The sequence below is a fragment of the Trematomus bernacchii genome, unplaced genomic scaffold, assembly GCF_902827165.1.
Source record: "Trematomus bernacchii unplaced genomic scaffold, fTreBer1.1, whole genome shotgun sequence".
Taxonomy (NCBI): Eukaryota; Metazoa; Chordata; class Actinopteri; order Perciformes; family Nototheniidae; genus Trematomus; species Trematomus bernacchii.
Window position 1 is genome coordinate 4920839 of NW_022987573.1, and position 19124 is coordinate 4939962.

Sequence of the window (19124 nt, forward strand, 5' to 3'; positions counted from 1 at the left end):
GTGGTGTCGAAATTCATTCGTCACTTCCTTTTCAGTTTTTGTTTTTTTTAATCTATTTTTTTTGTTATTATTGTTACGTCCTGTCTGTATACACGTGCTTTACAATGTATTGTTTAATTTTACATATTTGTCATATAATAATCAAAATATATGTTTACAAATGTTACATAGTCTTTGTCCGCATATTTTTGCCACGTTATGCACCCCTTGCTCCATTCATTGGTACTAGTCCTACAACTATACCCTACAAAATGCTTGAGGGTGGGAATAATACAAACATCTTTTTGGGTGGGGTGCATTTTATGACAGGCCTGGTTATCACAATATGCCCCCCCTTGCTATCTTACATAATAAAAGTGTCACATTCATGAAACTTGCTCCATTCATTGGTACTAGTCCTACAACTATACCCTGAAAAATGCTTGAGGGTGGGATTAATACAAACATATTTTGGGTGGGGTGCATTTTATGACAGGCCTGGTTTATCATCCGAGTCAGAAATAAAACAAATATGGAGTGAGGGCTAGTCCTGCAATTGTCCAACACATTTACATACACACAGTATGTATGTTGAATGAAATAAAGAAATAAAGTGACATATTATCCATACTAAAATTGTGTACATTATCACACATAAAATAAACATTCATTTTGAAGATTAGAGTCCAGTGACATGGTAAGCAATCAAAGTCAGTGTGAACAACATGTCATATTCATCTTTAACCCTTGTGTTGTGTTCGAAAGCTGTTACCGTTCATGGTGTTCTCGGGTCAATTTTGACCCATGATTTATCTCCATCTCCAAAACACTCCAAAATAATGACTATCATCCAATATTGTTTTAACTCCATCATAACCTTTAAATTACAACAGGATTGTTTGGTCATTATTTTTGAGTGTTTTGGAGATGGAGATAAATCATGGGTCAAAATTGACCCGCGAACACCATGAACGGTAACAGCTTTCGAACACAACACAAGGGTTAAAGATGAATATGACATGTTGTTCACACTGACTTTGATTGCTTACCATGTCACTGGACTCTAATCTTCAAAATGAATGTTTATTTTATGTGTGATAATGTACACAATTTTAGTATGGATAATATGTCACTTTATTTCATTCAACATGTATTATTAATTACTGTGTGTATGTAAATGTATTGGACAATTGCAGGACTAGCCCTCACTCCATATTTGTTTTATTTCTGACTCGGATGATAAACCAGGCCTGTCATAAAATGCACCCCCCCCCCCAAAAAAAGATGTTTCTATTAATCCCACCCTCAAGCATTTGTTAGGGTATAGTTGTAGGACTAGTACCAATGAATGGAGCAAGTTTCATCAATGTGACACTTTTATTTTGTAAGATATTAAGGGGGGGCATATTGTGATAACCAGGCCTGTCATAAAATGCACCCCACCCAAAAAGATGTTTGTATTAATCCCACCCTCAAGCATTTTTCAGGGTATAGTTGTAGGACTAGTACCAATGAATGGAGCAAGTTTCATGAATGTGACACTTTTATTATGTAAGATAGCAAGGGGTGCATAACGTGGCAAAAATATTCTGACAAAGACTATGTACATTTGTAACATTTGTAAACATATATTTTGATTATTATATGACAAATATGTAAAATTAAACAATACATTTTAAAGCATGTGTATACAGACAGGACGTAACAATAATAACAAAATAAAAAGATTAAAAAAAACAAAAACTGAAAAGGAAGTGACGAATGAATTTCGACACCACTACCATCAAATATGGAGCGAAAAGTTTAACCACAAGAATCAAGACTATATGAGCTACCACTATACAACTCACAGTCTGAAAATTACCATTAATAAAAACCCTGAGCATTTACTTTTCGTTTTAAACATCGTTTTAAGGTGTAAACGTGTCATTTAGAAATGCGCGTTCCCGTGACAAGGGGGGCATTTCATTATGGGGGTGCATACTTTGACACAACACCGGGAACCTGAAGCAAACAAACAGGGTGTGTAATCTCACCTTTGCTGTTTGGCAAAGTGACAGCCAAATAATAATAATAAAAAAGCTGTTTTTCAAATGTTATCTTAAGGGGAAGGCATGACATATCTCGTGAGTGAGAAGATTACTCCCTCTGTCCGCTTTGTGACAGGATGTCGATCCGCACTTTAAGCTTCTTATGGCGCTAATGAAAGTGGCCGCACATTGTCCGGGGGACAGATGGTTTCTGTCTTGATTAAGTTTTAATTTTCCCGACGGTTAAAGCTGCCAGGCTCGGAGGGCACAGAACAACATATCTGTCACTTCACATCCTGTTTGTGAGAGTAGTTTCTGCAGGTAGAGCAGCTGAGGTGTGAAGCTGCAGGGTTTCTATGAACCGACGTGTTGGCTGTATCAGCTGGGGCGTTATATACCGGAGACAAGAGATCTAGCGACTTTTTTCCTCCCTCGTACTCTGAATTGGGAAAGAAAACTTCTGAAAATGGAGGATCATATCTACACTAAACTTTTGCATCCTTCCCGAAACGATAGTTTTATAGAGTAGCCCATGCATGATGCAAACCCAGAAACCGATGGAGGCTCCAGCAGTGGTTTATCATGCATATCAATAACCTGAACAGAGGTAAGTAGTTTCATATTTTTAAAATGAATAGCAATCACTGCCAATAGTCTGGAGAATGTCAACAGGCCCTGTGTTTATTTTTGATATATCTGATGTTCTAAAATGTTAAAAGGCTGGCAGAGTAACTTTGAATGGCATACTATTATCAAGCTCGAATAATCGTTATTATTTCAAGCTACATTCTTGACATTTTGCTGGTTCCAGCTCCTTAAGGGCAATCATTTGTGTCGCATGATTGTAAATCAAATATTTGTTTTGTTAGTTTCAAATGGCCTTTCTGCAGAGTTATTGATATGGACACAAATACTCTTTACCTGCAACTCTAAGCTATAGCCAATATATAACTGGTGTTAAGTGGTGAAAGAAATTCCTCAAGTAAACTGAGTGAGCAGTGATGTTTTACTCTGTCATCTTTGTCCTGCATTCATTATTGCTGCTTCAAAGTCAATGTCCCAGTTTTTCTGTGACTCATGTGGAATACAACTTGTTCTGGAGGGAGAGTTTAGCTTTGAATACAGAGCTGTTTTCAGCTGAAGGGATAATATGAGTCAGACATGAGTGCAAGCTACTCTCATCTGCCTCGGATCGGCCTTTTATTGGCATTTCTTTAATTTGCCTTGGCTTGGCCCAGTGATGTGAGAGTCATGATTGAGCAAATAGATGCAATGATTGAATGAATCATATCAGGAGTCGGGAGATATCAGAAGCATTTAAAAAGCCATATTAATTGACTTAATGGTCCCACATATTGGTCTAATTCTGATTGAGTGTGCATGAACCTCTTTCTCTGTGCAGGCGAGATGAAGCTGAACATATTGCCTCGACCATTACACTGGAGCCTCCTGCTCCTTTGTGTAGTAAGCCTCTGCAGCCAGCTTGTGTCCACTGGCAACCAAAGCTCCCGAGGACAGACAAGTGAGTGTCAGACCCAACCAGACCTGTCTCACCCCCTAAGGGTCTCATTATGGCTCCTGGTCACCACCGTGGTCGCCTAGTAGAGAACTTAGTTCAAGCAACGTAACCTGAAACCTTGTCATTAGACACAGAAGTCAATATGGAGGGTGTCGTTTTTTATGTTTAGACAGATCCCAGTAGTAAGACAGATAAGAAAATGAATGTAAAGGCCCTGTAAAGGGATTTGATTGACCACATACCTAAGTTATTGCAATCAAAGCAATGGTGGTGGAAGTATTTGTATCCTTTAGCTTAGTAAAAATAACCATAAAATAATGTGGAAGTACTCGATAACAAGTTAAAGTTAAGACCTTTTTAGGGTTGCCCAAGCAACCCAAATATATATTCAGTTATTGTTTTAAGGGTCCACAAGCTGGAACATTTTATGAACCACTGGTTTAATCCATATTATTCCATTGTATTTCATAAGCCTATGCAGTATTTTGTAAAGAGTACAATATTTATAACTCAAATGTAGTGAAGTAGTTTAGTGTTACATTAAAACTGAGATGTTTCTTTGTTTTGAATAATTACAGGTTCCATTTCTTTTCTTGATTGTAGTCTGATTTTAAACAACACTTTATTTATGAATCACCCTTCCATCCATGCAGGTGTTATTGGTCAATCAAGCACTTTAGGTTCAGCAACAACAAGCACGCATGAGTTTGATCTTTATCTTTTCTTTTACTTCCGCTTTGTTGCACCTCTTAATTTGGAAGGTCTCTTTAAGTGTCTCTGCATGAATCACCAGCGGTGTGATTATCACCAAAAGCATTTTTCTTTTTTTGGTAAAGTAATGCAGCAGCAGATGTTGGACAGATATTTCTGTTCATGTGGTTTATTTTTGTAGTTTCTCTTTTGTTAGATAATCTAAAACTAATCAAATTCAATTAGGTATCCGAACATGCCGATGGCTGCTAAAATGTTTTTACATTTTATATGGGTTTTAGTGTGACATGAGTGCTGATGCTTGTTCATCCACTTGGTGGCGCTGTGGCTTTAGAAACATCAACACTAGGGTTGAAGTACTGCTTTGCTTATCTGACAATCTGAACGAGTGTAACCATATTTATTTAAATGTAACAACTATCTAAGCCAAGAAAACGTGAGAACAATAATGTCATTTGTTCCGGCTGAAGTCACTCAAGTTGCCTCTACTTACATGTAAAGTAAAGTATGAGAAATTGTCACCTTTTCCTCTAAATTATCTTCTTCAGGGTCATCGCAGGAGAGGACAGGGACTTGTGAAGTGGTTGCTGCTCATCGTTGCTGCAACAAGAACAAAATTGAGGAACGCTCTCAAACAGTCAAGTGCTCGTGCTTCCCAGGACAGGTGGCAGGGACAACAAGAGCTCTGCCCTCTTGTGTTGAAGGTAATATTACTGGGACCCTCTTCTTCCTCTCTCAACCTGAAATACTCTGGCATGACATGAATATATTATTGTTAAGAGTACAGTCAGTTTCAGCAGAGTCCACTGATTAAGGGGCTTTTGAGAAGTTGACCTCTGATTGAGATGTATTTTTCCCCTGCAGTCTATGTTTTTACCAAACAAGTGTATTTTGAAGTCCTTTCTTTAAAGTGACCTTCGGCTGTGGTGTGATTCTCTCCAGCCTCCATTGTTCGTCAGAAGTGGTGGTGTAAAATGGAGCCTTGTCTAGATGGGGAAGAGTGCCGGGCTCTCCCAGACCTCACTGGATGGTCATGCATCTTTGGGAACAAAGTAAAGACCACAAAGGTAAGGCCAGCCTCGCTCTGAGTCACACTGTACGGAGGAAATAACACAAAATGGATTTAGTTTAAGGCGTGGTATTTATAGATGCTAAAACTCAGTCTTATGGTAAATCTTCTCCTTTTTTATTGCAACACTCTTGTGCAAAACAGGGCCGACAGACTTGTGAATGCTCATCATAACGCTTTATTTAGTAAGCTCTCCTTTAATGCCCGAAAGATTCCACAATCAGGCATAATCATTGCTCCCATTGGCCATATCAACCGTCTTGCTCTCTGCCAGGCACAGTTGGCTCAGAAACCCTAATTCTATAATCTTGTGAATGATGGGGCCAAGAGGACAAACAGGAAATAAGCTGTAAACTAATACTAAACAGTAAAACCCATGTAATTAAATCTGACGGCCAAAGGAAACCCCACTGTGTTTGGAAATGCATTTTCTTATAAATTGCCTTTTTGTTGAACTGTTTTATGTGTATGAATCCTGGGGGGAGCATTTTACAGTGAAACAGTGGAAAGTTAGCTCTGGCGGCATGCGGCCAGGGATCAAAGGATGCCCAGTAGTCATGCGGTGCATCAGATTATTCTACTGAACAGAAAGGGTTAGAACAGGGAAGAAGGGCTCAGTGTAGATACACTGGTACACGTAAAGGTCTTGCATCCAAATATTGAATTACGTAAGAGTGCAAAAGTATTAACATCATTATATACTTGAGGAAAAACACCCAATTTTGCTGAATTTCTGAATAATTTACAATATATAAAGTAATTATAGATATTGACACATTAATATGTTAATCACGTTAGTGTTGCAGCTGGTAACGGTGGAGCTAATGACTTTATATGCTAAATGAAATGGACATTTTATCATATCCCTCAGCTTAATTTAGTTTAAAGTATATTGAGGTTGAAATTAACGAGTTGTTGAAACTTTGTACTTTAATATGTTTTTGTTTTTAGGTGGCACGGTAGCAAGACAGGAGCCCAATCTAATCATTCGAAGCCTGTCCCGACCTGCTGCATCACCCTAACTAACACGGGACTCTGAGGACAGTGAACGCCCCGTCAGATAGAGCAAAGAACAATATAGATTTAATTAGATGAGCTTTAAACCGCAGGAGCTCATTATTTTTAATTTCCCTTTTGCTTTAAACACAATTTTGGTCGGGTTAATCCCACGGAGCGGACAATCTATTAGCATCTGACTTGAGATAAAATGTCGCAGCGCCCTTTCCCAGTCCAAACAGACAGCAACTGCAATCGTCTGTATCATTGTTTCAGTGCTTGATATGCTGGGCACATTGTGATGCACTCAATCAAAGTTTGGATGGACCTGCTGGCAGACACTTAAAAGAGAGATTTTGTGGATTTTCAGGAGGCAGAATGTGAATCCAGTTTGATGCTTGTGACTGTCTCTGTCGATCAAAGCAGGAGACCACAAATACTGAGATATTTATGATTAGCATTTGTAAACAATGCTTTTACTCCGAGCTCTGTAAAGAGGTCAGGTCCCTTTGGACTACTCCTTACCAAGAAGAGGCACTCTCCCAAGCACGCCCTCACACAACTACACACACACACGGAAAGGCTGCTTTTCGACTCCACTGGTTGGACAGGCCACCTGCAAGGCTGTGATGGCATGAAGCTCTGATGCAAAAACAAGGACTGTTTGAAATGCTAATCATGGGGAGAAAGGGGAGAGAGAAGAGGGGCTTCTTCACTGCTGAGAGTATTTACATCATGCTTTTGTTTGTCTCTCTAAACTGAGTACTCCTGTGGAGGGAACTTTGCGTATAGTAATGATGGGAAACATTGGAGATTCTCTGCCTTGAAGCAAATTGTAGACAATAACAGAACAGAATATTTACTGTTATTACCATTTCATCAGTTGTCTGAGTAATATTCCTTCTGGGCCCGCCCTGATTGCCTCTCTTTTATCTCTTGCATTTAGTCAGACACTTTGCATTTTACCTTTGCATGGAAGAGACATTTTAAAATATCACTAACACTGTGGCTGCAAATCATCACATCTGTGGCATCAGACTTGTATGAATGCCACATGCTGTGAGAGTTGAATGCAGCTGAATGCTAAGCAGCCTTCTCAATATTTACTAAATACAATTATACATTATGTCCTGGTGGTGACAAGATTCTTCCCATAGCTGTCATGCAGTGCAAGTCACTTAATGCTTGGCTTTGCTTTATGGACAACTTCAGTTTAATATTCAATATGCATGTCATCAAAATCATGTCATTTTAAGATTCATGTCATGATAGTAATGTGATTACTGGGACATTTTGAAAACTTCTCCTCTATATCAATTATGTCATTCACAAATAGAGTAACATGCCTTTGGTAATAAATAAAATGTTCTATAATGCGTTATAAACATGATTACAATGTATTCAATCTGCTTATAGCACTGTATACTTAAAATAAGCACTCATATTTACAATGATTTATACCAGTAGGCAAAATACATGATAAAGCATTTTATAATGACTTATAAGGTCAAGTATCATCATTTGTCATATTTACTGGTTAATCGCTGACGTTGTCCAGTTAATTCTATTTTTTATTACTAACCTAAAGCATACAATAACCCCTTATAATAACTGACAACAAGCTTGTTATGTATTTATGTATATATGAATTATATATGCCTGTATTAGTTCACTTAAAGCACATAATGACATAGTAGGAATAAAGACATTGTATTGTATAATACATTACATTACATGTCATTTGTTAGACGCTTTTATCCAAAGCGACTTACATACATTCAGTACTGTGGACAATCCCCACAGGAGCAATTTGGGGTGAAGTGTCTTGCCCAGGGACACAACGACATGCTGACTGCAGTGGGACTCGACCTTGCTACCCCCTGATTCGAAGTCCAGCACACTACCCACTGAGCCACAGCCTCCCATAATAACTGATTATAATGCGTAATGAAAATAATGCATTGTATTACAACTATGTAATTATACTACTCTATGAGCCTTGCACAATTAAATGTCAGTGAGCAACAATTATGAAGGATTATAAAATGCTTTATTATATGAAATGGTTATTGTTAAATAGCATTATGTAAAAGTCAAAGAAGATTATAGAGCAATGTTTATAATGCATTTTAGACATTTGCGTTATATAAAGTATAATGGAAAACTATTCATATAAAAAACTAATTATGTTCATGGGCTATGTAAGCTTCAGCATATCAATATGACTTTTTATGGTATTGTATGTACCCATCAGAAGCTTTGATCTGACAACAGTATTAAAACAGGAGATGATAAGATCAGGTAAAGTAAGAAGATGATGGTTGAACGTACTGTTTACAGAATACTTTGGGTATATTGAATCTGAACGCTGACTGAATATAATACTATTCATAGGGCTCACGCAATGATAAAAATCCTTGGTATATAAGGCAATCCATTTCAATCATCACAAATGACTGCATGGCAATAAAATGACCTTACATTTGAATTAACACCTCTCAGGGGCTTGGCAAAGTTACAGCTGTTGTGTTGTATGGCACCCTAAGGAGTGCTGCAATGACCTGTGCTTAAACCGTAATTACAGTATTGTTTCAGAACATCTGGACCAGATTAATTACTCAACATATCACTCTCCCTTTCACTGCGTAAATCATTCAAGGCCAGACATCATCATTTCATTTGTGAACTGCTGCTTTTCTTTGTCTTGTGTGATTGCTTGTTCAATAGCTTTAGGTTTTTGAGCGTCAGTGTGACAGAATAAGAAGGCTGAATATGTGACAATATTCAGACCATTCATTAAGAGTCATAATGAGAATAATCAATGTGGTTTTTCATGATTTGTCACTTAAGATTCTGTTCAGTTTTGGCAATGACGCTTCTCTTAAATGCAGGAAGGATGTATACACAAACTATGTACAAGCTATTTTACCTTCTTCATGCAAATGGAAAGAGAATTGTACTTTATTAAAGATGATTTTGGTTACTGATATAACTTCTCAGGCTTGACATTGAAGTTTACAGGGAGGGTTTAATATTTTACTCTAAGGTAAAGTCTAAAGTTTACTCTATTTCCCCGCTCATTGAACCATTCTCCATCTTGTTTTTATTTGTATCTGTAATGTACAGAAAATGCAAAGCTCATTAAAGTTGAAGGTCCCAAGATTCCCCGACTGGTAATAAAATCTAAGTAGATCTGGACAAAAAAAGCTTTGGAAAGAAAATAACTAAATCTGCTTACTGACTTTACAGAAGCTGCAGAAAAGATGAAATTGAAAGGGAAACCTTGATGTGTGACTACCATATAAGTACCATCCTTACTGTACACTGTGATTACTTTTTCACAAACATTGAACTCATTTGTTATTCCTGTGTACTGTAATGTATACTGTCATATTTGTATATTGTCTGTAACCTTTACTTGTTCAAATAAGAGATTTTGTTTTTAAAATTCTCAACAAGAACAAACTTTTGGGAACTTTTCTTATAAGGTAAAAATATGTTATGCCCCACTGGGGTTTATGTCAACGATGACAGCACCCACCCTCAAATGAGTGCCAATATTCCTAAAATACCCGCAGCACTCACAACTTTCATTTTCAAAGGAGCTGATGTGATATTTTTTAAGATGACTTTTAGATGTGTCTGAGATAAACTCTGTGATTTATACACATTTAAGGAGGTTCTCACAAAAGTTTAAGAAATCTTTCCACGCTGCTTGATTAGCTTTTAACTTTAAAATAACCTTAAATCCAGTCAAAAGAGCGTTATCTCTGTTAATCTGGACGAATTGAGAAGAAACCCTGTGAGAAACCCGTCATAATACATGACTTCAAATACAGAAATTAACTCCTACATTTGAACTGAAAGCAGTGAGATAATTAAGGTTGGAGTTATGAGATTCTCTTTGCAATGGAATAAGAACAATGTTTTACAGATGAGGCAGATGATTAAAGGGGCCCTATTATGCGTTTTGGGGTTTTTTCCTTCCTGCAGTGTTCTATAGGTTTTTGTGCGTGTAAATGGTCTCCAAAGGCTAAAATCCTGTAGTTCCCTCCACAGGGAGTTTCTCTCCCACACAATCCCCCCGTGCCTGAACCCCCCGGAGGAATGACATCACTATGTTACACTGAACCTGAAAATAAGCATAATAGGGCCCTGTTACATATCAAATTTTTCCTCATTTTATCCACAAAATAAGACCGAACACATTTAGAGAAAAGTTTGAACAATTTGATTAGATATGAGTCTCTAACTCCAAACCAGTGACAAATAACACATTTTGTGGCAGCTTATTTGATATCAGTTTGCAGGTGATATGTTGCAGAGACCCTTCCCTCTCTGGTGACTGTCTATTGGGGACAGTAGTTCATTTTCACTAATAGAAAATAAACTGTCCTGGGGCACATGAAAAACGTAATGGAAACACTGTTCAATTCCACTTTAACAACTTTTTCCTCATACGGAGTTGACACTTGTAATAAAATGTAAACACAATTCTCCTTGTCTCTTGCTCTCTCTATCTGTGTATGAGTGTGTGTGTGTGAACCAAATTAGCCTTTTTTTTACTGCAGGCAACTATAGGCGACTCAGAGCAATAGACTGAGAGTAGTTTGGTCATGGCTGAGGGGTTTCATCTAGTTGCTTTGGCATTATGTATACAAATTATCGTGTAAAGAAATTAAAAAAGTGTTGCTTCATTAAAACAGGAAGCTAACCAATAACACTCTAACGAACAAACATTAATTGGATTATATTAATGTTATCAGCTGCGTGTTATGTATTCATATGCATCCATGCCTTATGGCTGCATGTTACACTAATGAAAGAGACACTGTTTTCTGTACAGGGAGGCGAGAGACATTGGCAAAACTGCACTGAGAATCATTTTGTATGTTTTTTAAGATTTATCAAAAATAATTTCATGTTTTTCATACAAACTGGGATATCTTGAGCGAAAGAGTATAAAAGTAAAGGTAGGAGATAAAACTGAATGGCCTGTAAAGATCAAGGTTTTATTGCAATGTCGATCATAACAGCCAAACTAAAGTCACTTTGTTTGACATGAGGAGATTAACATTAAGTTAGTAAAATATTTTTTTACCCCAAATAAATAATTTGAATAATATTTAAAACTACACTACCGACAGAACTAAGTAACATCATATCTCTTAAGTAATTTTCCAAATATGTAAAACAGTGGTTACTGGACAATCAAACTTGCTGCCTGGAGTAAGGTTCATATCATTGTTTTTCATGCTCTCCGTGCATATTCGCTTTTATCATTTCTTATGTATGTGATTTTGTGTCGGATGCATGCATGTTAATGGATTTTTAAAAGGGCTTTTAACTAGTCCTATGTGTTTTATATGTGTTGCAATTGTGAGTCAATTGTGCTAATGTTTCTTAATCCATATGTGCTTTTACCTGGGTTTACGTGTTGCCATTGTGTTCATGTGTTTTTCTGTGCCTATGAACTCATGTATGTTTTGTTTCAATGCCATCAACCTGCCAAGAACTGCATATGAAAATGAGCCTCAATGGCTAAGTGCTCATGTTATTTAATATGCATTGTCGATTCTTAAATAAATAAATACAAAAACAAAAGAAAGATAAATAATTCCTAAATGTATTGTGTGACATTTTGGTAAATACATTTGTTTGCTTTCCATTCTAATGTTTGCTCTTTAAATATTAATATTTATCTGTCAACGTATGGTTATATGGGGGTTCATGTGCAGGACTATTTATTTTTCCTACTGTAGTCTTGTTACCAATAATAAGGTTGCCAGGCAACGAACGGAGACTCCAGGAAGTCACTGAGTTCACCATCTTTTACTAAATCTTCTTTAAAACTGAGGTTTTTGTACTGATTAAACAATCTGGGCACATTCACATCAATAGGATTAACACATTGTGTGGTTGCATTATTTACTCTTCTAAGGATTGGCCTTCATACCACTTCATCTCAAAGGGTTTTGAGTCTATCAATACACAATCAGGATTGAAGTAGTTTGAATCGTATTTAATAGTAGGGCTTCACAATTGTGATTGCGAAGCCCTACTTGTTGTTTTAAGTACTTTTCATCACAAATACCTCTACATTGGGTTAGGGTTAGCATTATTTTTGCCTCGTCTTGGTTAACAAAAGGATGATCTATTTTAAAGTGGACCTATTATGCTATATTGGAAAAATATATTGTAGGGCCATACCTATGCAAAACATGTCTGTGAAGTTTTTTGCTTAAAATACCAAACAGATCACCCATTGTAGCCATGCCTCATACTGCTCATACCCCTCTTTCCTCTGTCCTTAGCTTGAAAAAAAAAAAAGAGGAGGCGGAGCTAATGCCTGATCAGAATTCTACCGGAGATAAAGTTAAATTCTGCTGTGATAAAACGCCATCCTGTTCTAAACCACATCAAGGATTATTTCTGAAATAGTATGGAGCTCAAATGCCTTTTCTCTTGCGGGTTTATCACAAGGTGAGTTCCTTTTTTTATTTCCTGCTTTTTAAACACATGTGCTCTACAGTACAGGTTAGCGAGGCTTGCTAATGTAAACAAAGACGAGATTACGTCCAAAACACGTCAGGCATTGTTTCTGATAGCAACTTTCTGTGGGTCCGCTGCCGATTTGACGTCATATCGGCAGCAAATCTGTATCGCTCCTTGTACCCCCGTTTTTAAAAGATTTGGGTACGGAGGAAAAGAGAAAGGGTTTTATTTTCGGACGCTGCGTGAGTTCCCCTACAGACCGGGGAACGTATGTATAAAATACATCAAAAAGTGCATTTTGCATGATAGGTCCCCTTTAAATAAGCATGTCTTGGAATCATAGACTGTATATATAAAGCTTGGAATGCACCCACGAATTTGCTTCACCGACTAATTAAGCCACACCCAGCGTGCATCATGTTTAAATGCTCGTGTTGGATCAGCCAGTCATTTGAAACATGTACCCCCACTTTTCAACACACTTTTACCCACGTTTTGAGGTGATTTCTACCTTTACTCAGTTGTGTGCAAATAATCCCTGATGCTCCTGCAGAGCCTTTTTTTGGGTTTAAATTATTGAAAACTTTCAGGAAATCAGCGGGTCGGTGGCGTGGACTGAATTTATATTAATTTGAGGATGAACGAGCGGAGAAGTTAAACCTGGAGCCCACTGTGGAGGACCCCGCGGTGCACGAGCCTCACATGATGCTGCAGACAGGTGAGTACAATAACAAACTCATCTAAAGTTGTTACTCACTGTTCAGATGAGAGCATGCCTGTTAATGTGTGTGTGTTCTCGTGTGTATATACAGTGATGCACCTGTGCCAGGTGTGTTTCTTGCTGTGTGACTGTTGTTGCACGCGCTGTGAAGTTTGTAATGTTTACATCTTTGTGGCCATGTTTATGTATGCTGCTGTTTATGTGGCCTTGTACTGCTTGGTGGGCCCGTCCGTTGCACTTCTCTTATTTGTTGGTGATTTTTATTTGGTCATAGTTTGTGACTTAACTCCTGTAAGGCTTCACTGATTGTATATTTATAATTGAAAGTCTTTTTTCCATAGGCTGCTGAGTGCAGTATATACATAATTACATTGTATTGTTGGTTTGGACATGAAGACTCTTGTTGCTGATGTTGTCCCACATGTGTAAATTGACATTTAGTGCTATTCTTTTTCAACATTTGTGTGTTATTGGATTTAACATTTGTATCATGTAATCACGAAAAAGTATTTACTATGAGCTCATGTTTACTTTACATAGTACAAAATGTGCTGTAGTTCTCCCTTTGGTTCATGTTCACATGATATGTCAGTTGTATACAGTATGAGAGCAGGGTATCTGTTGCTATTCTTCTGCATTTTACCCAAAAGTGAACAAGCAATTTTGTAAAGCAGCATCCCTAAACTTCCCAATAAGAAACCTATCACTCTAAATATTTGCAATGCTGTCACTGATAGTAAACATTTCTCCTCCACTCTATTAACATTTTATTGAAACCATTTTAATGAGTCTTGACGCTACTTTCGTCAGTCTTGATTGCTACTTTCTTACTTCATTGTGATGTCAGTGTCTCTATTTAAGTGTGGAGAAAGTCGGTTAAAGCATGCATGCGATCCAGGTTAACAGTGTCAAAATAGACACGTATTTCTAACCTGCTAGAAGTACATCTGCTGCTTCAACAGTATTTGGCTGATGTTTGCTTTGGCTTGGTTGTAAATGAGAAAGATAAGCTGTAATTTCCTTGCAAGTCTGTGTGCATAGCCTAGGAAGTAATTGTTACACTAGAATATTTCATTAGTCTACATGTTGATGAGCAGCCTGCTATTTTTTCTCTCTCTCTCAAAGGCATTGCAAACTCAAATGCTTACCAGCATGCTTTCATTTTTTAAGAGGAAAACAGAATAAAGGTGTGAAGTCCTCTAAACGTGTACATGCCCTCAAAGGGTGCAGTTCAGCACGGGCCATGTGTTCACCCTTAAGATCAGGCCAGCTTAATTTCCTAAACTATTTTTAAAGTGTCTTTTATGGGTAATTGTGATGGACTGTCAGTTTCCATTAGAGTCAAGTGTAAAGAATGAGGCCTTAGCAGTAAGAAAGAAAATAACCCACAGCAAGTCACCACAGTCTGGGAGAAGGATGGGAAATGAGTCGCTCGCTGCTCATTTAACGTCCTTCGCCTCAAAGGATGCCGCTCACATTGTGTCCTTGTCAGCCATGAAACAAACAAATTAAAATCTTATGCAGACCGTTTATTGGTAATGAACACAATAAAATCCCTATCTTAAAATGTTTTAAGGATAGTCAGGGAGTTCTTTAAGTATCTTCTAAAGGTACAAACCTGTTTATATTCAAGGCTGAGACATTAGAAACCAAACTTGAAGTTCTTTTTTTTAGCAGCACTAAGTTCAACTCCATTTTTTAAGAGACAGGATTGTAAGCCAGCAATTCAAATATACCAATAATAACAGTGCACAGCCCACTAACTCAGCCTGGAGGCATTGTCATGTCATGGTGAGTGTGTGTTCAGCTCCTCCAAAAAGCTGAAGTATAATACCCAACCCAATACCTGTAGTTATTGTGTATTTTATGCTGTGTTGTTCACAATGGCTTGACAAAAGGCAGGGGGAGCTCATCTTTAATTCAAGGCAGTCTTTCTCACACAGAGATAAATCCTCTTCCCAATTTTAAGAAGAAGTAAAAAAGCCTCCAAGTATTCATTTTTCTGCTTGGCAATTATTTAGCCTACCTGTATCATCTGCAATTTCAGAGAAGGATTCCATTTTGTGTTTCCCTTAGACATTTAGCTAATGCTCTTACCTAAAGCAACAATGAGTTTCTTAAACTAGTCCTCTTTCAAAGTAGCAGCGTTCAATCCCACAACATATGGAGGACACACTCTTGTCACAATGATTTCCAAAATATCACTTCAGGTTCACAGCAGGTCACATTCAAATTAGCACAACAGGAAACTTAACATTTTGTTGTATTTTGTCTTCATGCTGAAGTGTGATTGCATTATAAAACCAATTTTAGCTCTCTGATTTAATTTACACTCACATTCGTCAGCACGAATATCTGTAAGAAACGTCCCCGCAAAAACACAACATGTCTTCTGAGCGCCTCCGCATTGGTTTGACATGACTTGATATAAGTCGGTGCAACAGACACTGTGCCGGTGTCATTGTAAATCTGTCTATGCTTGCTTTGTGTGATCAAGTTGTTATTCCTTTGTGAGGACCTAACGGCATGAAAGGCCTGGCGTTCTCTGCATGAATCATTTAGATGAAAGCCTGAGGAGGAGGGGGGGGAAAGGAGCATGAGGCACCTGATGTCAACTTTAATTAGAATCCAGTTTGGTCTGCGTTACCTTGACTTTAAAATCTCAGAATCCTGCAGGGGCCAGTGGAGACAGTTCTCGGTTACAGGGTGTGATTAGACTGCTTAATCATTACAATTGCTTAATGCCTCAGAGAACTACTGCAAAGAGGAGTCACTGACTTTTATCACGTTGAATGCTTTTTATGCACCGTATATATGCAAACATTGCCGTTTCTTATACATAAATCCGACGCAGATCCACTGTTTGCCTGCATTTCCTTTTATACACTACTAATGGATCTAAGCACCAAGGCATATTGAGCATGGATCTTCTCTCAAGCAGATAATTATCGATGTGTGGGAATTTTTCTTCTTGATACGATTTATTTCAACACTTAAAGATAGGGTAGGGTAGGTAAGAATGGAGAAACCAGCTCGAGTGTGCTATAATTTGAAAGTACGCAGCCGAAAAAAATCTGCCCCTTCCTTCAGACTTCCTTAGAGCCCCTCCTCCAACACACACGAACGCGCACATGACCAATGAGGGCACGAGATAAGTTTGTGCACAGATGGAAGGCTGACAGGCAGGTAGGCCATCCAGTTATTTTAGCCGGGCCGGCTCAGATGGTTGGTCGTGCTTTTTACAGCGCTACGGCTTCCACAGATGACATTTTTGTATCTATTTATTGTCAAAGCATTTAATGTATTCATTGCTATCGGGATGTTAAGAGCATTCCATGGAATATAACAAAAAGTGTTTCTGAAGTGAATTACCTACCCCACCTTTAACACCTTATCATCAAATCCTGTTGCTTTAAGTTGCACCATGATGTTCATGGAAACGGAGGAGAGACTTCCAAGTGCAGAGAAAGGAGCATGACTAGACTGTGTGAGTGTTTTGAATGAAATATGTCTTCCGAACAAATCCACAGGAGCCTCAATTCCCAGGACGTCCCTGGTGCATCATAAAAAGAAGTCAGGGCACATCACCATCACTTGTGTCTTATTTCTCACTGTTCAGCAGCTTGATGTGAGACATCAGAGCCTACAGCGGCAGCCTAGAGAGCCACTCAGAAGACTGACAGAAAATGAGATGCTGCTCGCTGCCATCTTGCACATATTATGCTCATTTAGCAATCCCATGTTGGACAGGAAACATTATGTCAAAGGCTAGTTTGAATTGCAATAGCCTGAAGCAAAAGAAAGCACGACCTAAACAGCATTTTCATGTATTCATGCAGCCGCTGCGCCTTTGGACAAATGTTGTAATTTCAGTACAATGGATGATGGAAAGTGTTCTGTAATTTGGCATCTGTGTTTATGCTGCACATTCACAGTCCAGTCGAGGCCCACAGACAGCATGTGCAACGACTGAAATACAGCAAACATTGAATACTTGGCATTCAGATGCCTATTCATTTAGTATTAACCATTAATACAAACACACATTTTCATTACAGCAGAACTTGGTTGTGTCTCCTCATTTTGGTTTCTAACTGATTCAAATTCACAAACTGTATGGTAATTTATGGGGTGAAAATGCCATAATGACAAGTAGTAACTATGCAATTTCACTGTAGTTGCCATGCAATAAAGCTTAACATGTGTTAAATTGAGAGAAAAACTCCCCTCGCACGTCCAGTTTAGGCACTGATCAACTTGCTTTTGTACCATATTTTTCACAGTGGGTTTCTTTGATAAGTCTTTCCTTAAAAAAAAAAAAGACATACTGGTTTTGGGGTTTTGATATCATTTAATCTCAGCACTCCATGCGTCACTTTGATTCTGTCAGACACAAGAGCGCTGCCTGTGCAAACTGATTGTGAAAGGTTTTTAAACGTTTTGTTCTTAAAAAGGAAAAGATTTACAGCAGCATGTTGTATCTTTAGAGTTATTTCCGTGACCCCTACAGATTCTCCTGTTAGCCCAAAATGTCCAAACGATTTCCCAGGGGCAAAAACTAACGTCTAATCCTATATTTCTATAGCCTGTGGAATAGACTTAATGTATGTTCTTGCAAAGACTAGAACATCATGGGTATAAATACTGAACCCAAACATTGGTTTTGCTAAGGGTAACCAATTTCTCTCTCCAGGCGTTTAGCAACAATAAATTTGAAGATGCAGCGTTGTCTGGATAATGGATGAAAACATAATGCTTTGGGCTTTCTCCCTAAGGTTTGCACAATATCGAGTTCCTCGACATGGAACCAGGAATTTGAGAACTAATGGGAGCTGTCATTGTTGAAATCACTGTTTTATATAAGTTAAACTGACGCAAGTTAAAATGTCACTCACAAGAACAATGGTAGATGCAAGAAAAAGCGATAAAAGAAACCTCTTCAATGCATAAATAAACTGTGCCATTTTAAACAGAGGCTCTTTATTCCTGTTCCAGGCTTTCTTGACGTTGGCAGATCATTGGTCAGATCCAGCTAAATAAATACTTTAAAACCAAATTAGGCATATTTCATCCATATATTTATCTAATGAATAGTACAAGTTCTGCATTGCAATTTAACTGACAAACAGTGCTTGGAAACAAAGCTGAAAATAAGTGGACAGTGGGAAATAATGAAATAAGTTAAAGGTCCAGGAAAAACTTTCATTTCTCCAGAAGATGGATGTCACACAGCACCAGCAGTTACCCAGAATTCCTCCTGGAATAATTCCAGAGGGGCAGAGGCTGTGAAAGCTCGGGCCGGCATCCCACTGCGATACTACATCAAAGAGTTGTAAATAAAGGAGCGAGTCCATTCATCTGTGTATAATAATTTTTCGCTCGATATACCTGAGTGTACAGCAACTCCAGTTAATACACTTGGTGTCTGGCTCTAACGTGCAGCTCTGAAATGGGGGGATGTTTTTGGTAATTATGATTTAATGAATAGTTTAAGGTTTAACCCAGATGTAGATTACAATATTGAGACCACTCTCATATGTGTCTTTTTAAAAATAAAGCTACAGTCCTATAATACACTTGAGTATGCTATAATTAAACACAATT

General features: G+C 38.0%; 1 protein-coding gene across 1 annotated transcript; it reads left to right on the plus strand.

The window, feature by feature from the left end:
* Positions 1 to 2332: 2332 nt before the first annotated feature.
* On the plus strand, positions 2333 to 7602 carry LOC117479475 (chemokine-like protein TAFA-2). Its single transcript, XM_034126435.1, has 5 exons — positions 2333 to 2616; positions 3412 to 3531; positions 4788 to 4943; positions 5182 to 5306; positions 6260 to 7602. The coding sequence occupies exons 1-5, from the start codon at positions 2592 to 2594 to the stop codon at positions 6269 to 6271; spliced, it is 438 nt and encodes a 145-aa protein (XP_033982326.1). The 5' UTR covers positions 2333 to 2591; the 3' UTR covers positions 6272 to 7602.
* Positions 7603 to 19124: the final 11522 nt, after the last annotated feature.